Genomic DNA, 17,819 nt, shown 5'->3' with positions numbered 1-17,819 from the left:
TACGTTTGTCGACAACTAGGAAGCCTGGATCTGGGGAAAATCGAAAGCCGGGGGCCGCAGTGACGAACGGAAGAGTGGCTAGCGCTTTCAAGCGCAACCTCAACTTCTCCGTTCGAGATGTCGCGAATAAGTTGGGAATATCGTCTGCAACCGTGCATGGGGCTAAAAAATGATCCGGACTATGGACTTGCAGGAAGGTAGTGACCCCAAATAGCAACGATAGGCAAAACCTTACGGCAAAAACACGATCGCCACCAGCTTCCGACATTGTTGACAAAGTTTAATTGCCTGGTAATGGACGACGGAACCTACGCCAAGGCAAACTTTAGACAGCTTCCTGGGCAAGAGTATTATACAGCAACCCGAAAGGGAAAGGTGGCAGACATTTTCAAGTTTATTAACCCTCATCCGCATTAGAGTGTCATTTTGACACTATTGCAAGTTTGAAGGCTTCAAAAACAAAAATTTCTTGGGGGAACCTTAATGAATTCAAAAGTTCTTTAATACTGCTTCTTTAATTTTTTTTATGGGCGAACCCTGGAAGCCTGGACAAAAAAATCCCTTTTCCGACTTAGAGTGTCAATTTGACACTCCAAAAGTAAAATCTATCTAAGTCGTTTGAATTATTATGATTTTCATATAAAACTTATATCAATAGGAACCTTGTAATGTCAGTAAAATATGTTTAGAACATTATATATAGCTAAAGCTTCTAGTTTTCTCGTTATTCAGCATGAAAGAAAAAAATCCGAAAAATATGCCTCAGGAAAACTGCCGTAGAGTCAGGGTTGCTAGCGATTTTTCGTTTTGAAATTCCAAAGTTTTTTCCGGTTTTTCCCAGGTATTTTCCCGGTTGTAAATGAAGATTTACCCGATATCTATTATACTCGTTTTTGATATAAAATCATGGTGAATAAAAAAAATTATATAAATTTCTAATAATTGTATCAGAAACCTTGTTAACCGGTTAGAAACCATGGCCAACACTTCGGCATCTTCTAACACGCAGTCTTTTCGTAACAAATTGACAGATTTTCATGATTTTTTTTAAACAAATCTAACGAACTCCACAATTTGAACAATTTTGAAAATATAAGTCTGATTAAATTGATCTTGAAACTATAATGTAGTACTTTTAATCCGATATAAATTTCCTAGAATTTTTAAAGAGTTCTAGAAAAAAAGGCAGAGTATGGTGGGGTAAAAGTACGACCTAAGTGCTATCCTATTTTTAGACAATTTTGCAGTTGTTTTTCCAAAAAACCAAGAGCAACATTTGATTCCTTTTATCTCACTTCTAAAAAATTACGAAGATAATCGATCGACGCATATGATAGCAGTAGTCAAAATGCCTAACTGCTATCGAAACGTACTCTTACCCCCCACCTCTGGGGCAAAAGTTCGAATGATGTGGGGTAAACGGACGATCATTCAAAATTCCACATTTCTGCATGAAGACAAGTAGAAAACTATGTTATATCAATTTTTGCCTACAGCAGCAGCTTCTGTGTTCGCCTCTGATACAAATCCTTTAGGCTGATGTCATGCTGAAGCAACTAGCAACGCAACGCGTTCACGCGTTCCAATAAGAAAGCGTTGCATCGCATTGGGATGTCATGCTGGCGCGACATGTCGCTTTGAAATTCCCTACAAATCATCACTTCTTTACATCTGATAATGCTTTGAATCGTCTCCTTTCTTTCGGGAACCGTCAAAAACTTATCAGATCATGCTCGGATTGCAAGAATGCCGAAATTTGAACCAACAAAATTTTCTTGTCGATTCAGATATTATTTAGTTTATTATCACAAATTTGGACGGATCTTCGAATTATTGTGGTTAAAACCCGAAATCACTGTTTTAAAACGAGAAAAAACAATATTCCCATTGGATTTCCTACTTGTCGCGCTACAAAACACCCTGGCATCAGGTATGTCGCGCTTTCCAATGCGCTCAGCATGACAGGTCTGCGCTTTTTCCATGGAAATCAAATGAGAGCTGGTTTGTCGTGTGAACGCGTTGCGTTGCTAGTTGCTTCAGCATGACATCAGCCTTACATAGGCAACCAACCTGAGCAAATTCGGAGTTTTCCACTTATTATTTAAATTCTTCTGGTTTACGAAGTCCAGTTCTCATCGCATTTGAGCAATTTTTCGCGCGAGCTGGTTTTTGTAAGGTACACCGGGGTAAGTGTGGACGCGGGGTAAGTGTGGACGATGGCTATTAAAACAATACTGTGAACTATTTTTTCAAACTTTTGATGCAGAATGTTCAATTTACTTGTAATATATCCAATAACTGTGAAAAAGATACGATTCAGACAATAACGGTTGTTTACAGCGACTTTTTCGGAATTTTCTATTTTCAACTACGATGTCGAGTTGATGTGCATCTTTTTCAATTGCAAATTTCTCCTAAACTAGCTGGTTCTCGATGAAAAACTCTACATTGAAACAATCCTTACATTCCAAACAACCAGTTAAGAAAAGAAACGGCGGTTTAAAATTAAGAAAAAAGAGTTTGTTTACAAAAAACTAAAATTTTGTCTCAAACCCCTACCTGGGGTAAGTGTGGACGGCTTTAAAAAGACTTGATGTTTACACATTTTTTCAATTTTCTGTCCTTCATCCTTAATGAGTTGTATTATTTAGCTATATCAAGCATTCGGATCATGAAAATTTGAGTAAAATACTTATTTGTTCTGTGTTTTTGATGAAATCGGATCTCGTGTGTTGTAACATAAATTACACACTATAATTATGATATCATGAACTTTTTTCAAAATTTTGGACGGTTTGAGCAATAAAGTAACGTATTCAACCAAGAAAACACAAATTTTTTGAAAATTTCCTGAGAAATCAAAGGGAAAATCTACCGTCCACACTTACCCCATAAAGCGGGGTAAGTGAAGACACCAGCCGTTCATAACGATTTGCGTGATAACTTTTTTCGCTTTGCTTCTATCGAGCTCATCTCTTCAGCTTTTGTAAAAAACATGTTCTGCATCACATTGAACGTCAATTTATCAAAATTGCTCCACTGCTGATTTTTTTATGATTTTTTAAAGTTGAACTATACGAAAACCCGTCCACACTTACCCCGGTGTACCTTAGATAAAAAAATATGCGCTGATGTTTCCAGTGCATTTAAAAAAAGTTAAAACTTTGGATTCTGTATATCATTTGTACTTTTGCCAAATTTACAGTTTGTACTTTTGCCCCTTTACGGTTTTTTGTGATTCATAAAATGCAACTTTCACTCATTTTTGGGAGTATTTTCAACTTCTACGAAAAAAAGTTATGTCTAGATGTAGGCAGTCTAAATCATTATCAATCCACGCCAGAGTTTGGAATTTTACTGTTCCCAGTTTGTGATAATCTTAAAACGTACTTTTACCCCACCTTACACCAAATTTGTATAGAAATATGTTAACAATACATCGAAACATATTATAAAATCAACTTGTATGGAGATTTGTCGTACAAAACTTAAAATTATCAGTTTGCAGGAAAATATTTAGTTATTTCTAAATGGAGTTAAATTTGTTTGTACAAATCCAAAGACATGTTTTTGAAATAAATGTTTTTATTAATACAAAACAATGAATAACTATAGTAATAGTCATTTGAACTAAAGATTCGTGAGAATATAGAAATCGTGTAGAAGACAGGGCTGAGCTTTAATTGTTTGAGTGTAAGATATTATTTTTTATCAAGGTTAAGACCTTAGATTTTGGAAACTTCAAGCAACAGCTAAACGTAGAATGGATTGAAAACTTAATACTTGCAATGTAATGCTTCGTTCCTCAGGCCAATTCAAACGAAATACACAACAACAACAACTACATTGGAAAACCAATATCTTTTTCTGGTGAGAACGAAAAATTAAAATAACTCATTTTTCTCCGCAATTAGTTAAAAAAGCGATTCAAACTTCGTTTGTTTACTAATGAACGAAAATACGCGTTTATGAGAAAATATCAAACATGTCAATTTTCCCGGTGAGGTGCTGAAATTCCCGGTATTTTCCCGGTTTCCCGGTGACGTGATGAAATTCCAAAGTTTTTCCAGGTTTTCCCGGTTCGCTAGCAACCCTGCGTAGTTCATATATTACAAGTCCAAACAAATTTTTGTCTTATGAAAGTTGAAGTTAATGTCTACATCATGAAGCCAAGAAATTTTTTTTTTAATGAAATGGTCACAAAAAGTTCAAAAAAGTGGTCTGAAAACCCTACTTTTCATTCGATTGCTTGTAAATACTTGTTTTCTTCGATATTCTCCGCCAAATAAAACCAATCCTTGAAGTTTACTGTGGGGTAACTCAAAGCTACAAAATAGATTTATTTAATTACACGTTTTGTGAAGTTAATTTAACCGACTTACATTATTAGTTCCTTATGGTTTTCCAATTATTCTCCTACGATAGCTTTTACAATTTAGAGTATTTGAATCCTGGTAAGTATAAACATTTTTAATTTCATCTTTCTAAATTTTCAGCATTTTTCACTCACGGTAAGTACAATGGTAAGTATTAAAATATCTTCTAACGGAACGTGGACAGGATCTGTTGACTCGATCTAACCAGGTAAGATACAAATTTTTATATAATTCAATTAAGGCATGAAGCAACTTACAGATTGTTTATTGAATTCTGTTTCCTTCAAACTATAAGCAATTCAACTAAACATTTGCGAAATCGTATTTAACATGAACTTCAGCAAACCAGTTCTCGAATACGAATGACTTTTCTCTTTCAAAATGTCAGCGCCCATAGTACTGACATGTCGACCTCGTGCAACTCTGCGTTTTTTACCCGTTTGTTTTGATCTGATTAGGAAACACAGTGGGTCTATTCGCCCGTAACATCCCCCCCGACGTAAACCTAGGAGCTATTGGAATCGCGATCAGGTTTACTACTATCCATCTCCAATACTGCCAATTTTGCCACTGGTCTCATTTTGGTTCCCTTAGAAGTTCGTACCACCGCTGTCCGTGTTCTACCATCCTTGCCAGTTAGTACATCCACCACAATCCCACGTTGTCTTTGATTGTCCTCTAAAGCAAACACCAAATCTCCAGGGTTTAAATTTCGGGTTTCGCCATACCATTTGGACCGTTTATTCAAAGTTGGAAGATATTCCCGTTGCCACCGACTCCACATTTCATCAGCAAGTAACTGTGCACGACTGTATCTGCTTCGCAAAGCATCCGCATTCTCAATTTCATTCCTTGGAGGTAGACACTCTGCTGAAATCCCTTTCAAAAAATGATTGGGAGTGAGGGCTTCTGGATCTTCGTTTAAGTTTGTTGAAACATAAGTAAGAGGCCTGGAATTTATTAAATCCTCTGCTTCAATCAATGCTGTGAGAAGAATTTCATCTGATAATCTCGTTCCATCAACGAATATCTTTAACGCCTCCTTCACGGATCGAACCATTCGCTCCCACACGCCACCCATATGAGGCGCAGAGGGAGGATTGAATGTCCAACGCGTTTTACCACTAGTGAAAGTATCAGCACACAAATTGTTAATTTTCTTAATTTGACTCTGCAATTCTCTGTTCGCTCCCACAAAGTTCGTCCCATTATCTGTAAATATTTCGATGGGACTCCGCCTCCTTTTCACGAACCTCCTAATTGCCATTTTGCAAGATTCTGTAGTCAAATTGTATGCCACTTCAAGGTGTACTGCTCGCGTAGTCATGCAAGTGAACAACGCAACCCATCGCTTTTCTCTACGCCTTCCTACTGATACTTCTAGTGGACCAAAATAATCTAGACCAACATACGAGAATGGTTCAGCGCCTATCGCCATGCGTTGTTTTGGTAAGGCTGCCATCCGAGGTACACATGGTTTCGCCTTCTGCATTCTACACCAGGTACAATCCTGAGTCACCTTCTTCACCAACGCTCGTAAGTTTTCGACGCAGAATCGTTGTCTGATCTCGTTGACCACGGTTTCTCGACTACCGTGTCCGCAACGTTGATGATAGTTTTCTACTAGTTTTCGAGTTACAATGTGTTTTCCAGGCAATATTATTGGATATCTAGAATCAAAACTGCTGAATTCTGCTCTCATGGTTCTTCCCTCCATCCGTATAACGCCAAATTCGTCCAACACAGGTGATTTGTTGTAGAGTTTGCTGGTCCTTTCTATTGATTTGTGTAGCTCCTTCGGTGATGATTGGTTTTGAGTAAGTATGGTAACTTCATCGATATACTCGTCATATTGTGCTAGACGCCAAAGACAGTTTTCCGCCATCAAATATTCCTCCTGGCGAAGTGGTACTACTGGTAAAGTAGTATTTTCAAAAAGTGGTTCAATCGGTTGTTTTTTCGCATGACGTTTCATGTTTGAGATAAATCGATACATAGTGGCTACCATCCTGACTAAGACATTCCATTTTGAAATGTGCTCTACTCTAAGACCATCGGGTAGCTTCACATGATGGAATAATATGTGAGCTCGAAACTCCTCTTCGACGTCTATTGTTGTTTGATTTTGTGCCGGCCAATATTCCTCTGACAAATACAGAAAATCTGGACCCCGAAACCAACGGCTTTCTGAACAAATCTCGGTTGTTTTGCCCCATTTCGTAAGGTCATCCGCAGCATTCTGTTTAGAAGGAACCCAGCGCCAGTCTTCTGGGTTCGAGACAGCCAGTATTTGGCCAACACGATGTGCTACAAACTCCTTATACTTTCTTCGTTCTGATCTAACCCAAGAGTAAACGGCCTTTGAGTCAGTCCACAATATTGTCTTGTTGATCCTAAACGAATGTGTTTCGCTTATAGACTTTGCTAGTCGTGCTCCTAAGGTCGCTGACTGCAATTCCTTTCGAGGAATTGAGAGATGTTGTAACGGCGACACCTTTGCCTTGGCCTCAACAAACGAACAGTGAACTTTCGTGTCCATAACAAATCTAAAAAACGCTACACATCCATATGCATCTTCTCCGGCATCAGTAAATACGTGGAGTTCAACTGACTGGTAGGCTGTTGAACCAAACTGTCCAAGATAGCAGCGTGGTATAGACACCGACTCAATCAATGGGAAAAGTTTGATCCATCGTACCCAACCTTGGTAGTTTGTTTCTGAGAGTTTATCGTCCCAACCAATCCCGCTTCGCCAGACGTCTTGCATCAGTATGCGACCATGAATGAGCAATGGCGCTAGAAACTGCTTTGGGTCAAATAAGCTCATTATACATCGTAAAGCAATTCGCTTCGTTGGCCATGCTTCTCCAAGCATATAAGGTTCTAGATCTGACCGCATATCCGTCGAGAATACAAATTTATCTCCTTTTGAATCCCAGCGTATACCTAGAACCCGTTCAACTTCAGAACTCTTATTGACTTGAATGAAATCCCCTGTCTCGCATGGTATGACATCAAGCATTTGCAGCACCTCATCCGAATTGCTGACCCAGTTTCGAGTTTCAAATCCACCGGCAGCATGGACTTTCTTCACCTCCAACGCTCGCTGGATTGCTTCCTCTATAGTATCGGCACTGTCGAAGTAATCGTCGACAAAATGTTTATGTACTATAGCTTGTGAAGCTGCTGGGTACGTAAACTTATGTTCCTGGGCGTTAAGATTTTTCACAAATTGTGAAATGCACGGTGAACAACTAGCTCCAAATATAACCACATCCATCACGAATATCGTAGGTTTGTCGTTAGAATTTACATTAAAAAGGAAGCGTTGTGTTTGGCGATCTTCACGGCGTACTCTTATTTGGTGAAACATTTCCTTGATATCTCCTCCAAAGGCAATCGGTCGTTCCCTAAATGCATTTATCACCGCTGGCAACGATGATGTCATGTCTGGACCTTTGAGCAGCTTGTCGTTTAGGGAAACACCATTCGCCCTGGCAGCGGCATCCCACACGAGCCTGACTTTCCCCGGTTTTTTTGGGTTAATAACGAAATTCAAAGGTAAATACCACGTTTTCTCCTTTGGCGTTTCTAATAATTCTTGATCCGTGATAATATGGGCATAACCCTTCGTGACGTATTCTTCAAGTTGTTTCAAAATGTTTTCTCGAATCTCTGGACATCGTGCAATGCGTTTATCCAAGCTAAGTGACCGTTTCAGCGCCATTTGATAACTTTCGGGAAACTCGACGTCGTCTTCGATCCACAGCAACCCCGATTCAAATCTTTCTCCTACACGTCTGGTGGTCCTTTCGAGAATTTCCCGAGCTCGACGATCTTCCTTCGATTCGAGTCTAATGGGTGTGATTCCAACGTCTTCGAGCTGAAAATATTCTTTCAACGCGGCGTTCATATTACGGTCTGACTTGCCACATTCGACACAATTGCATCGGTGATGCCCAATAAAATGTACAGTAGCTACTACTCCTGGACGTGGACCGTAGAGCGTCCATCCAAGCTTACACTTGATCGCAACCGGTTCACCTGGTTTTCCGACTCTCGAATCTAAAGGAGCTATTAAATGTACGTTGTTGATTCCAAGAAGTACTTTCGGTGCGCTCATTCCGTATCCCTTTATATCGATACCATGTAAATGTGTATATTGAGAAGCGATGTTCGTAAATTCCAGCTGCTGTTTCGGTAGGTCAAGTTTTTTGACCGTCCTTGCATCGATCAAATTCAAACGGTCTTCCATTCCTAATCCTGCAATTTCTAGATACAATTTCATTGACTGATCCTCTGTCGTACTCATCCCATTCGTCCAGCTCATTTCTAACGGTTCTCGTTCACCAGACGCCTCTAATTGTCCTGCTAGTCCACTTTCGATCAGTGTAACCGATGAACCCTCGTCGATAAGAGCCAAAGTATCAACCTTAATAGACTTGTTGTACAGCGTGATAGGTATCATCCGAAACAAAACCGATTGATCACATTGCTTCTGATTGTTACAGCTTGCGGTGACGTATGATGGACCTGGATTCTCTTCCCAATGAAGCACTGCATGATGCCTTTTGTTGCACTGGTTGAAACCACATTTTCGTCTCGACGAACATTCTTTGTTTCCGTGGTCGTATATGCATAGTGGACACAATTGCAGCCGTTGTACTGTTCTCCATCTATCTTCAACATTCTGGTTTTTTAGTTGATTACAGTTTCTGCCATAATGTCCTGGATTTTTGCAAACAGAACAGATTCTTTCTGTTCGGCTCGACTGGAAACTTTGAACAGCATCAGATTGTCTCGAGAACTCTTCATTTTTATTGCAGTTGCAGCTAGATGTTTGAATTTCAGCATCAGTCGCATGAACATATCCTTTCACAGCAGTTCGACGTTTCGATTTTGATGATTCTTCCATGGCGACCTTTTCGAACGTTGCCTCCAATGCTTTGTCCACGAGCTCCTCCATAAATTCGCCAAATGTCTCAAGAGTTATCGATCTTTTAGTTCGCTTAAATTCCACCCACTGCATTGCATAACAGGAAGGCAATTTGTTAACTAATCGATGCATCAAATTTGGATTTTTCAAATGATCAGTCAGGTTCGATGCTTTTAGGTGTTGCGTGAACTCTTCAATTGCACTTCCAAATTCAATAACTGATTCCAAGTTCTCTGAATCAGGCCCAACGAGTTGCAATACACGATCTGTCAGCATTGTCGATAAAACCTCCGGATTACCGAACCTCTTGCGGAGCTTCTCGATAATACTTGGGACGTTTTCGGGAAGTAACAGCCTATTCCTCACTAGATCCTTTGCTCGACCCTCTAATGCTTCCTGTAGCCTCACTAAGTTTTCTGCGTGATTAAACCCACAAGACCGATTGGCTTGTTCGTAAGCGCTGATGAACGTTGGCCAGTCCTGAGGTCGACCGGAGAATTTTGGTAAAGTTTTTGGGTAAACTTGTCTCGAAGCAATTTGAGAGCGCGTCGGATTTGGGCTAGTATGAACTTTTGAACTGCATTCGTATCCTTCTACAAAACTGTCAACACTGGTTGAATCCGATTCCCCGTTTCTTAATGTAGAATTCTTCCAATCCGCCGATTTGTGACGTTCTGCATTTGGAACCGTAGAGCCTTGCTTTTGTTGCATCTCAACCGGGTCTCCAACCTGCCAGCTATCCACCTTCTCGCGAAAATCATCTTCTTCGAAATCATCGCCATCCAGAATCGAACCTTCAACCAACCGTTCTTGTACGTGTTGTTGTTCCAGCTCCTCTCTTTCACGTTGGATCCTTTTTAACTCATGCTTCAAAAGCTTACGTTCCATTTCATCCTCCTTCATCCGCATCAAACTCACTTCTCGCATTCGTGCTAATTCCTTAAGTGCTGTTTCGCGAACTGACTTCCTCGATGACACAACACTTCCATTGATACGAGATTGGCAAACACTATTTTGTTTAGTAACGGAAATTCTACCGCCTGGGGACGCATCTCGAGCGCCTGACAGAACATTAGTACCTGACTTACTAATAACAACATCATTTTGTCCCTTACTACGAGCCTCTGTCTCTTTCGGAGTGCTCCTAACTATTTTTGTGGCTCTACGTACGTTCGCGTTTTTTGTTTCTGACTTACCGATTTTAGATTTACTACCTCTATCTTTATTTTTAACCGCTCTATGCGGTTGACGACGTATTTGAGTTCGACCATCGGTTCCGAATGACTCCAATAGGGAAGGATCTTCGGCTACACATCCAGAGCAATACCATATGGTTCCTTCAACATCGTCGTCAACGTTCACACAGCAGAAATGGAACCATTCATGGCATTTAACGCATTGAATGCTCGAATCAAAATCTTCACCGTTATCACAACACGGGTAAGTGTATCCTTCAGCCATCGTCGATAATAATCTTTGAGAATGTTTTCTTCGATATTCTCCGCCAAATAAAACCAATCCTTGAAGTTTACTGTGGGGTAACTCAAAGCTACAAAATAGATTTATTTAATTACACGTTTTGTGAAGTTAATTTAACCGACTTACATTATTAGTTCCTTATGGTTTTCCAATTATTCTCCTACGATAGCTTTTACAATTTAGAGTATTTGAATCCTGGTAAGTATAAACATTTTTAATTTCATCTTTCTAAATTTTCAGCATTTTTCACTCACGGTAAGTACAATGGTAAGTATTAAAATATCTTCTAACGGAACGTGGACAGGATCTGTTGACTCGATCTAACCAGGTAAGATACAAATTTTTATATAATTCAATTAAGGCATGAAGCAACTTACAGATTGTTTATTGAATTCTGTTTCCTTCAAACTATAAGCAATTCAACTAAACATTTGCGAAATCGTATTTAACATGAACTTCAGCAAACCAGTTCTCGAATACGAATGACTTTTCTCTTTCAAAATGTCAGCGCCCATAGTACTGACATGTCGACCTCGTGCAACTCTGCGTTTTTTACCCGTTTGTTTTGATCTGATTAGGAAACACAGTGGGTCTATTCGCCCGTAACAATACTGTTTGTGCAATGGTAGAGTTTTTGAAAAAATATGACTACAAAAATCTATTAAAATTCTAACATTTTGCTGTCTTTAGATTTTCCATGCAACAAAAATTGAATTAACTGGGATTTTTTTACAAATTGAAATTTCATTTGTTTTTGTGGTCCCTTTGTTTGGACCAATCAAAAGTATATTTATTGGAAAGAAAATTAAATCTACATTCTCTAGTGAGGTGCAACAATTCACGCTGTGAGATTTCACAAAAATATGAAAATTATAAACATAAAACATTCCTGAATTTCTAGAACCACAAGTAGCGCGTCCAGCAAAACATGTTTGTTTGCTCTCCGAGTAGGTACGGTGGGTGGTCTATCGGGCAGAGAGCCAAGCCGAGAGCCTAAATAATGATGCGTGTCGTGACTAGCAAATGCAAACTACTATCAATAGAATATTTACAACCAAGAAATGCACGACACGCATCATTATTTCGTCTGTCGGCTTCGCTCTCTGACCAAATCATCACCCACCGTACCTACTCGGAGAGCAAACAAACACGTTTTGCTGGACGCGCGCTGCTTGTGGTTCTAGAAATTCAGGAATGATTTTATGTTTATAATTTTCGCATTTTTGTGAAATCTTATAGCGTGAATTGTTGCACCTCACTAGAATGTAGATTAAATTTGCTTTCCAATGAATATACTTTTGATTGGTCCAAACAAAGTGAAAGCACTGAAAATCCGGGTACAACCTGACGGTGGACCACAAAAACAAATGAAATTTCAATTTGTAAAAAAATCGCGCAAAGTAGTGAATTTTGAAAAATTCCAGTAAATTCAATTTTTGTTGCATGGAAAATCTAGAGACAGCAAAATGTTAGAATTTTAATAGATTTTTGTAGTCATATTTTTTCAAAAACTCTACCATCGCACAAACAGTATTAACAAGCAATCGAATGAAAAGTAGGTTTATCAGGTAAAAAAATATTTCTTGGCTTCATGATGTAGACATTAACTTCAGCTTTCATATGCATAAGGCAAACATTTTTTTTGAAGGTCCTACGCCGTTTGGCCTAAAGTCATTTGGCATAAAGCCGTTTGGCATAACGTCGTTTGGCATATAAGTCGTTTGGCATAAAGTCGTTTGGCATAATGGCCGTTTGGCATAATGAACGTTTGGCATAATGGTCATTTGGCATAATGTCCGTTTGGCATAATGGCCGTTTGGCATAAAAATATAAAAATTTATAAGGTAACACAAAATGTTGCTAAACATTAAAATACATAAGTTTTTTTTCAATTTACCGATTTTCTAGGTTAAATCAAATCCCTAGGAAGGCCCCGTGTTTCTAGGTTTACCCAAAGCTAGGGACAATCTCCTAGCCCGGTCCGCAACGCGAAGCGTAAGGACCATACTTCATTTTAGTTCGAACGCGAAGCGTGAGGAGGCTTCCTCGAAATTTTGATCCATCATTTTAGGACGGCCACGTCTTTCTAGGTTTATTCAAAGCCCTAGGAAGGCCCCGTGTTTCTAGGTTTACCCAAAGCTAGGGACAATCCCCTAGCCCGGTCCGCAACGCGAAGCGTAAGGACCATACTTCATTTTAGTTCGAACGCGAAGCGTGAGGAGGCTTCCTCAAAATTATGATCCATCATTTTAGAACGGCCATGTCTTTCTAGGTTTATTCAAAGCCCTAGGAAGGTCCCGTGTTTCTAGATTTACCCAAAGCTAGTGACAATCCCCTAGCCCGGTCCGCAACGCGAAGCGTAAGGACCATACTTCATTTTAGTTCGAACGCGAAGCGTGAGGAGGCTTCCTCGAAATTTTGATCCATCATTTTAGGACGGCCACGTCTTTCTAGGTTTATTCAAAGCCCTAGGAAGGCCCCGTGTTTCTAGGTTTACCCAAAGCTAGGGCAATCCCCTAGCCCGGTCCGCAACGCGAAGCGTAAGGACCATATTTTATTTTAGTTCGAACGCGAAGCGTGAGTAGGTTTCCTCGAAATTTTTATTTATCATTTTATGCCAAACGGCCATTATGCCAAACGACCATTATGCCAAATGACCACTATGCCAAACGACCATTATGCCAAATGGCCATTATGCCAAACGACTTTATGCCAAACGACTTTTATGCCAAACGGCGTTATGCCAAACGGCTTTATGCCAAATGACTTTATGCCAATCGGTATACAATCTTTTTTGAACGTGTAATATATGAACTACTGCAGTTTTCCTGAGGCATGTTTTTTCGGATTTTTTTCTTTCATGCTGAATAGCGAGAAAATTAGAAACTTTAGTTATATATAATGTTCTAAACATATTTTAGCGACATTACAAGGTTTCTAGTGATATAAGTTTCATTGTAATCGGTTAGATATAAAAAGAGTTGTGACGATTTAAGCTTGGAGTGTCAAATTGACACTCCTAGTGCTGATTAGAGTAATGAAATCTAATGCGGATGAGGGTTAACAAACAGACCTATGATTGAAAAAAGCAGTTTCAATTTAAGCACCGCGAGGTAGCTCAAAAGGACAACCTTTTTTGCTGCCTCTAATTGAGAAACGGTGTTAACCTAATTTCTCCAGCTTGACACAAATCATGATGCACTAGGGTTCTTTAAAAAAAAAGACAGCAAACTAGGTCAAGGGTGAGCCCCAGACCTGCCGAATTGGTACAGGAAGAAAACGGGAAAGATGATTAATTTTTAAGTTGAAGGAATAACAATCATTGATAGTTCAAAGCTGTTTTGTATGCACCATTCTAAGTGAGAATATGCCGTTATTTATGTAAATATTTAAAGCACAAATCGAAGCTGTTTTTAATTATGTTGACTTCTATATTCGTTACTTATGTAATTGATTCCGCGAGGCCTTATAATCCCTTATGCACGCGTCACTATCAACCAAAAATCGATAATGCATTGAGTTTAATGGAAGCAAGGCTTGCAAAGATTATAGATACATAAGTGGATGAATAATTCTTTTTAGTCTTCATGCGACAATACATGAGAATATCGATGGATAAAAATCTATTATAATCTCATAGAGAAAATATTCAAACAAATTTTTACATACCCTTCCTATGGTTATGATAGCTCCATCGTCTCCAACATAGAATCCTGGCCTTCCCGAAGGCGTTTGGCCTGAATTTCCATCGCTACCATTGTTGTTGCTACCACTGCTGCTGCAGCTGTTCGCCTGTTTAAGGCCCTGGTAACCTGATTCCAGCTCGGTGTAGGACATTCTTATTTTCTTCTTTGCAGAGACATGTATTTACTCATTAGGCGAAAATTATCACTCTATTTTGTAGTTTAATGCTTTAGTAACCCAATTTCCACAATTATCAAACACTGATCCTAATTTTTACAAACCAAAAACGGCCCAAATTATGGATTTTTCTTCCGTGAATTCACACGATCCCGATGGTTTTGCTTGCTACAATCCACACACCAAACCCCTTCACACTTAAAACTTTATCACTTCCAGATAAAGAAAAGATAAGCACACCTCAAGCAACAGTTTTAATCACATTTGAACGGCCAATTATCTGCTATTTACTTACATAAAGTGATAGAACAAACGTATCGTCCTCCTTCAACCCGTCAGACATCTTTGAAATTTTCTTAAACCGAGACCTAAAAACTAGGGCTTGTCGAGCGCATATTTTCAGATATTATTTTAACCAAAACTAGGATATTTTGTAATTCTATAAGTAAAGGTCACGAGCCCTTTACAAATGATACTAAATATGACTGTATTTTAATAGCCTATTTATTAATGTGAAAATTTCGTTTCGAAGAACCAGAGATTCTCGCAGTTTAATTGAATAAACAGTGCCAATAAGCAGAACGATCTATCTGTGTTACAACAAAAATTTTCAATTTAAATTCTACTTTTAAATGAATTGTTAACTGAAATCAGCGGTGTACAAAGTCAGCATTTTTTTTACCGACTTGCGCTTGTGATATAGCTCAGTTGGCAAGTCTGTTGTCTCCTGAGCCGATGTCCGCGAGTTCGAGCCCAAAACATCGAACACAGTTGTACCGGATAAGTTTTTCAATAACGATCCGCCAACTGTAACGTTGATAAAGTCGCGAATGCCATAAAAATGGTAAAACGACTATAATCGAAACAAAAAAAAATTTTTTACCAATGGCCGTTCGCAAATTATAATCAAATTGTATACAAAAGCTTTGTAAGGAGATTTGACATCTCCCAAAAAAATCGGTCGACTGATGCATCACCCATAAAAATTAATTTAGGAACGCGCCGTTATTGGTAATTTGATATTTAATTATTTATTATAATGTATTATTAAATTTCATCTATTGAGGCATACTTTTCAAATAATTAAAGTTTCACAAAACATACACGCCCTTATTGAAAATCGAAGTTAGCTCTCGAAAATCGATTTAAAAAAAATGGAACAAAACGCAAACGCAAAACGATTCTCGAATGACATTCTGCGGCGCGATGTGTCAATTATAAGACCAAAACAAAAAGAAAACGCGTGGAAATTTGGGGAATTTAGAGGTCACCCACACATGCAACCAGATGATTCATTGCAAGAGAGCGTCCTCCGTCCTCCATAGTAGAGTTATGATTAGTAGGAAGTTTGTGGGAACAGCTCATAACAACAAAACATCAAACACCTGGTATCGGGGATCGGGGATTGTCAAGACACAAGTCGCTATTTGGCGCACAGGATAGAGATAGATGCAAATGCAAATGCAACTGATGCAAATCGAGAGTCGAGAAACCGGCATGCATGCTCAAGAGAGAGAATTGAGAACATAACAAACAAAAACAGAGAGATATGCGGACGTGCTGATCTCTTTTTTTATCTCGAATTGATGCGAACATGCGAACGAGATCACAACAAAAGGAACTGCAGCTTGCAGCTGATGCATCAAACAGGGCTGTCGTTTGGGCAAACTTTTGTTTTTTTTTTCGAATATTCGAAAATCCTTGTTGCCATTTAGACAAAAACCAATGCTCTTTGATTTTTTAAACAATCTTCAGCACGATTATGATCTGTTTAAATTATGTCGCTGATCCCGATGTGTGTCTTTTTCCTATAAAGACAATTCTTTAGTAATTTTTCGTATTACTGCTAAGCGAATATGTAGCTCTTTCTTATTAAATTTTCTCTTCGCTCGATAACGTTCGGCGTGTGCAACCATACTTGAGTTTACAAATTTAACAGGCAGCACTGATTACTGAAACGAGATACATTTTAACGCACCGCATTCGAAAAAGTTAGTCGTTGCTACACTGAACAAAATCGGGCTATAAGGTTTATCGAGAATTCTAGTGATTTCGCACTAAAGGAAAATCCAATACTTTTTATCAGTAGACGTATGATTTTATTTAAAGGAAAATCCAATGAATATTATAGAGAGCAAAATTATAAATTTTATTGTTTAACCTTGTGTAATGAATCGTTCTATCATTGTAATAAAATATGCCTGGTATTTCAAATAATTTTATTCTAATATTTCTCATCATTAATAAATTCACAAATTTTTCTCGATGTTTAACATTTATTGCAGCAAATCTAACTTAAAAAAAATACTTCCAAAAATGGATAATTAAATCTGCACTGCACTTTAACACTTTTTGTTGTACAAATCCATAATGGGATGTAGTTCCTTTGCGTGATGCATGTTCATCCGGCGCAAAATCCTTATTCATTCCGGGGTGCTGATGACAAACAAACTTGTCGGAAACTTTTCTGTTCTAGATGGAATTTATGACTCCGTTATATCCGCTCCACTCGGCGTATTCGGATCATTAAACGCATTGATTTTTAAACACGGTACATACAATTTTACGTTCTTCCAGCGAGGTTATGGTTTCTGAAAAAAAATCCGCATATAGAATTTCAAAAGAAATCTTTCAAAAATATGAATTACCTATGTATGTTAAAGACATAACTGTGCTCATACTCGCTGAAATCCGAAGCTGTCTTTCTGCGCTGCTGTCCGGCATTCCAAGCCAAACAATGATTTACCTGTTGGGATAAATTCCAAAATATTAACAAACCAAGCCGTTCAGCCATTACATATTTTCGTCGTTCCACTTACCTCCATAAATTTTTGGCTAATGTCGCGGCGATGAGGTTCAGCTGGTTAAATCCTTTGGCGAAACATTACTGGTACCGAAGTACACATAAAATCGTTCTTCTCGGTTTATGTTTCCCGAACAATAATGAAACCTGTTTCTTCTTAACCAACGATTCAGGCACACTGATATGTATATAAACTTCAAAATGATTAAATGTATAGGAATTTTCTATAAATTTTTCTAGGTATAACAAGTTACTGAAATTCATTGGATTTTTCTATATTTTGTATTGGATTTATTGTTAGCTTCTATCACACACTGAACGTTAAAATTCATTGAATTGACCCTATAAACCTTATAGCCCGATT

General features: G+C 38.5%; 1 protein-coding gene and 1 long non-coding RNA gene across 2 annotated transcripts; both read right to left on the bottom strand.

The window, feature by feature from the left end:
• Positions 1-4,881: 4,881 nt before the first annotated feature.
• Positions 4,882-10,239, bottom strand: LOC129737580 (uncharacterized). Its single transcript, XM_055728740.1, has one exon. The coding sequence runs from the start codon at positions 10,237-10,239 to the stop codon at positions 4,882-4,884; it is 5,358 nt and encodes a 1,785-aa protein (XP_055584715.1).
• A 6,669-nt stretch (positions 10,240-16,908) lies between these two features.
• On the bottom strand, positions 16,909-17,801 carry LOC129740286 (uncharacterized). Its single transcript, XR_008736191.1, has 3 exons — positions 17,472-17,801; positions 17,301-17,398; positions 16,909-17,243 (listed from the first exon to the last, which is right to left on the bottom strand). It is a non-coding gene; the product is annotated as an uncharacterized LOC129740286 (long non-coding RNA).
• Between the last annotated feature and the right edge of the window lie 18 nt (positions 17,802-17,819).

The sequence above is a fragment of the Uranotaenia lowii genome, chromosome 1 (genome assembly GCF_029784155.1).
Source record: "Uranotaenia lowii strain MFRU-FL chromosome 1, ASM2978415v1, whole genome shotgun sequence".
In the NCBI taxonomy this organism is placed as follows: Eukaryota; Metazoa; Arthropoda; class Insecta; order Diptera; family Culicidae; genus Uranotaenia; species Uranotaenia lowii.
Note: the sequence above shows the minus strand (reverse complement) of the source record. Positions and strands in the feature narration are given on the sequence as shown.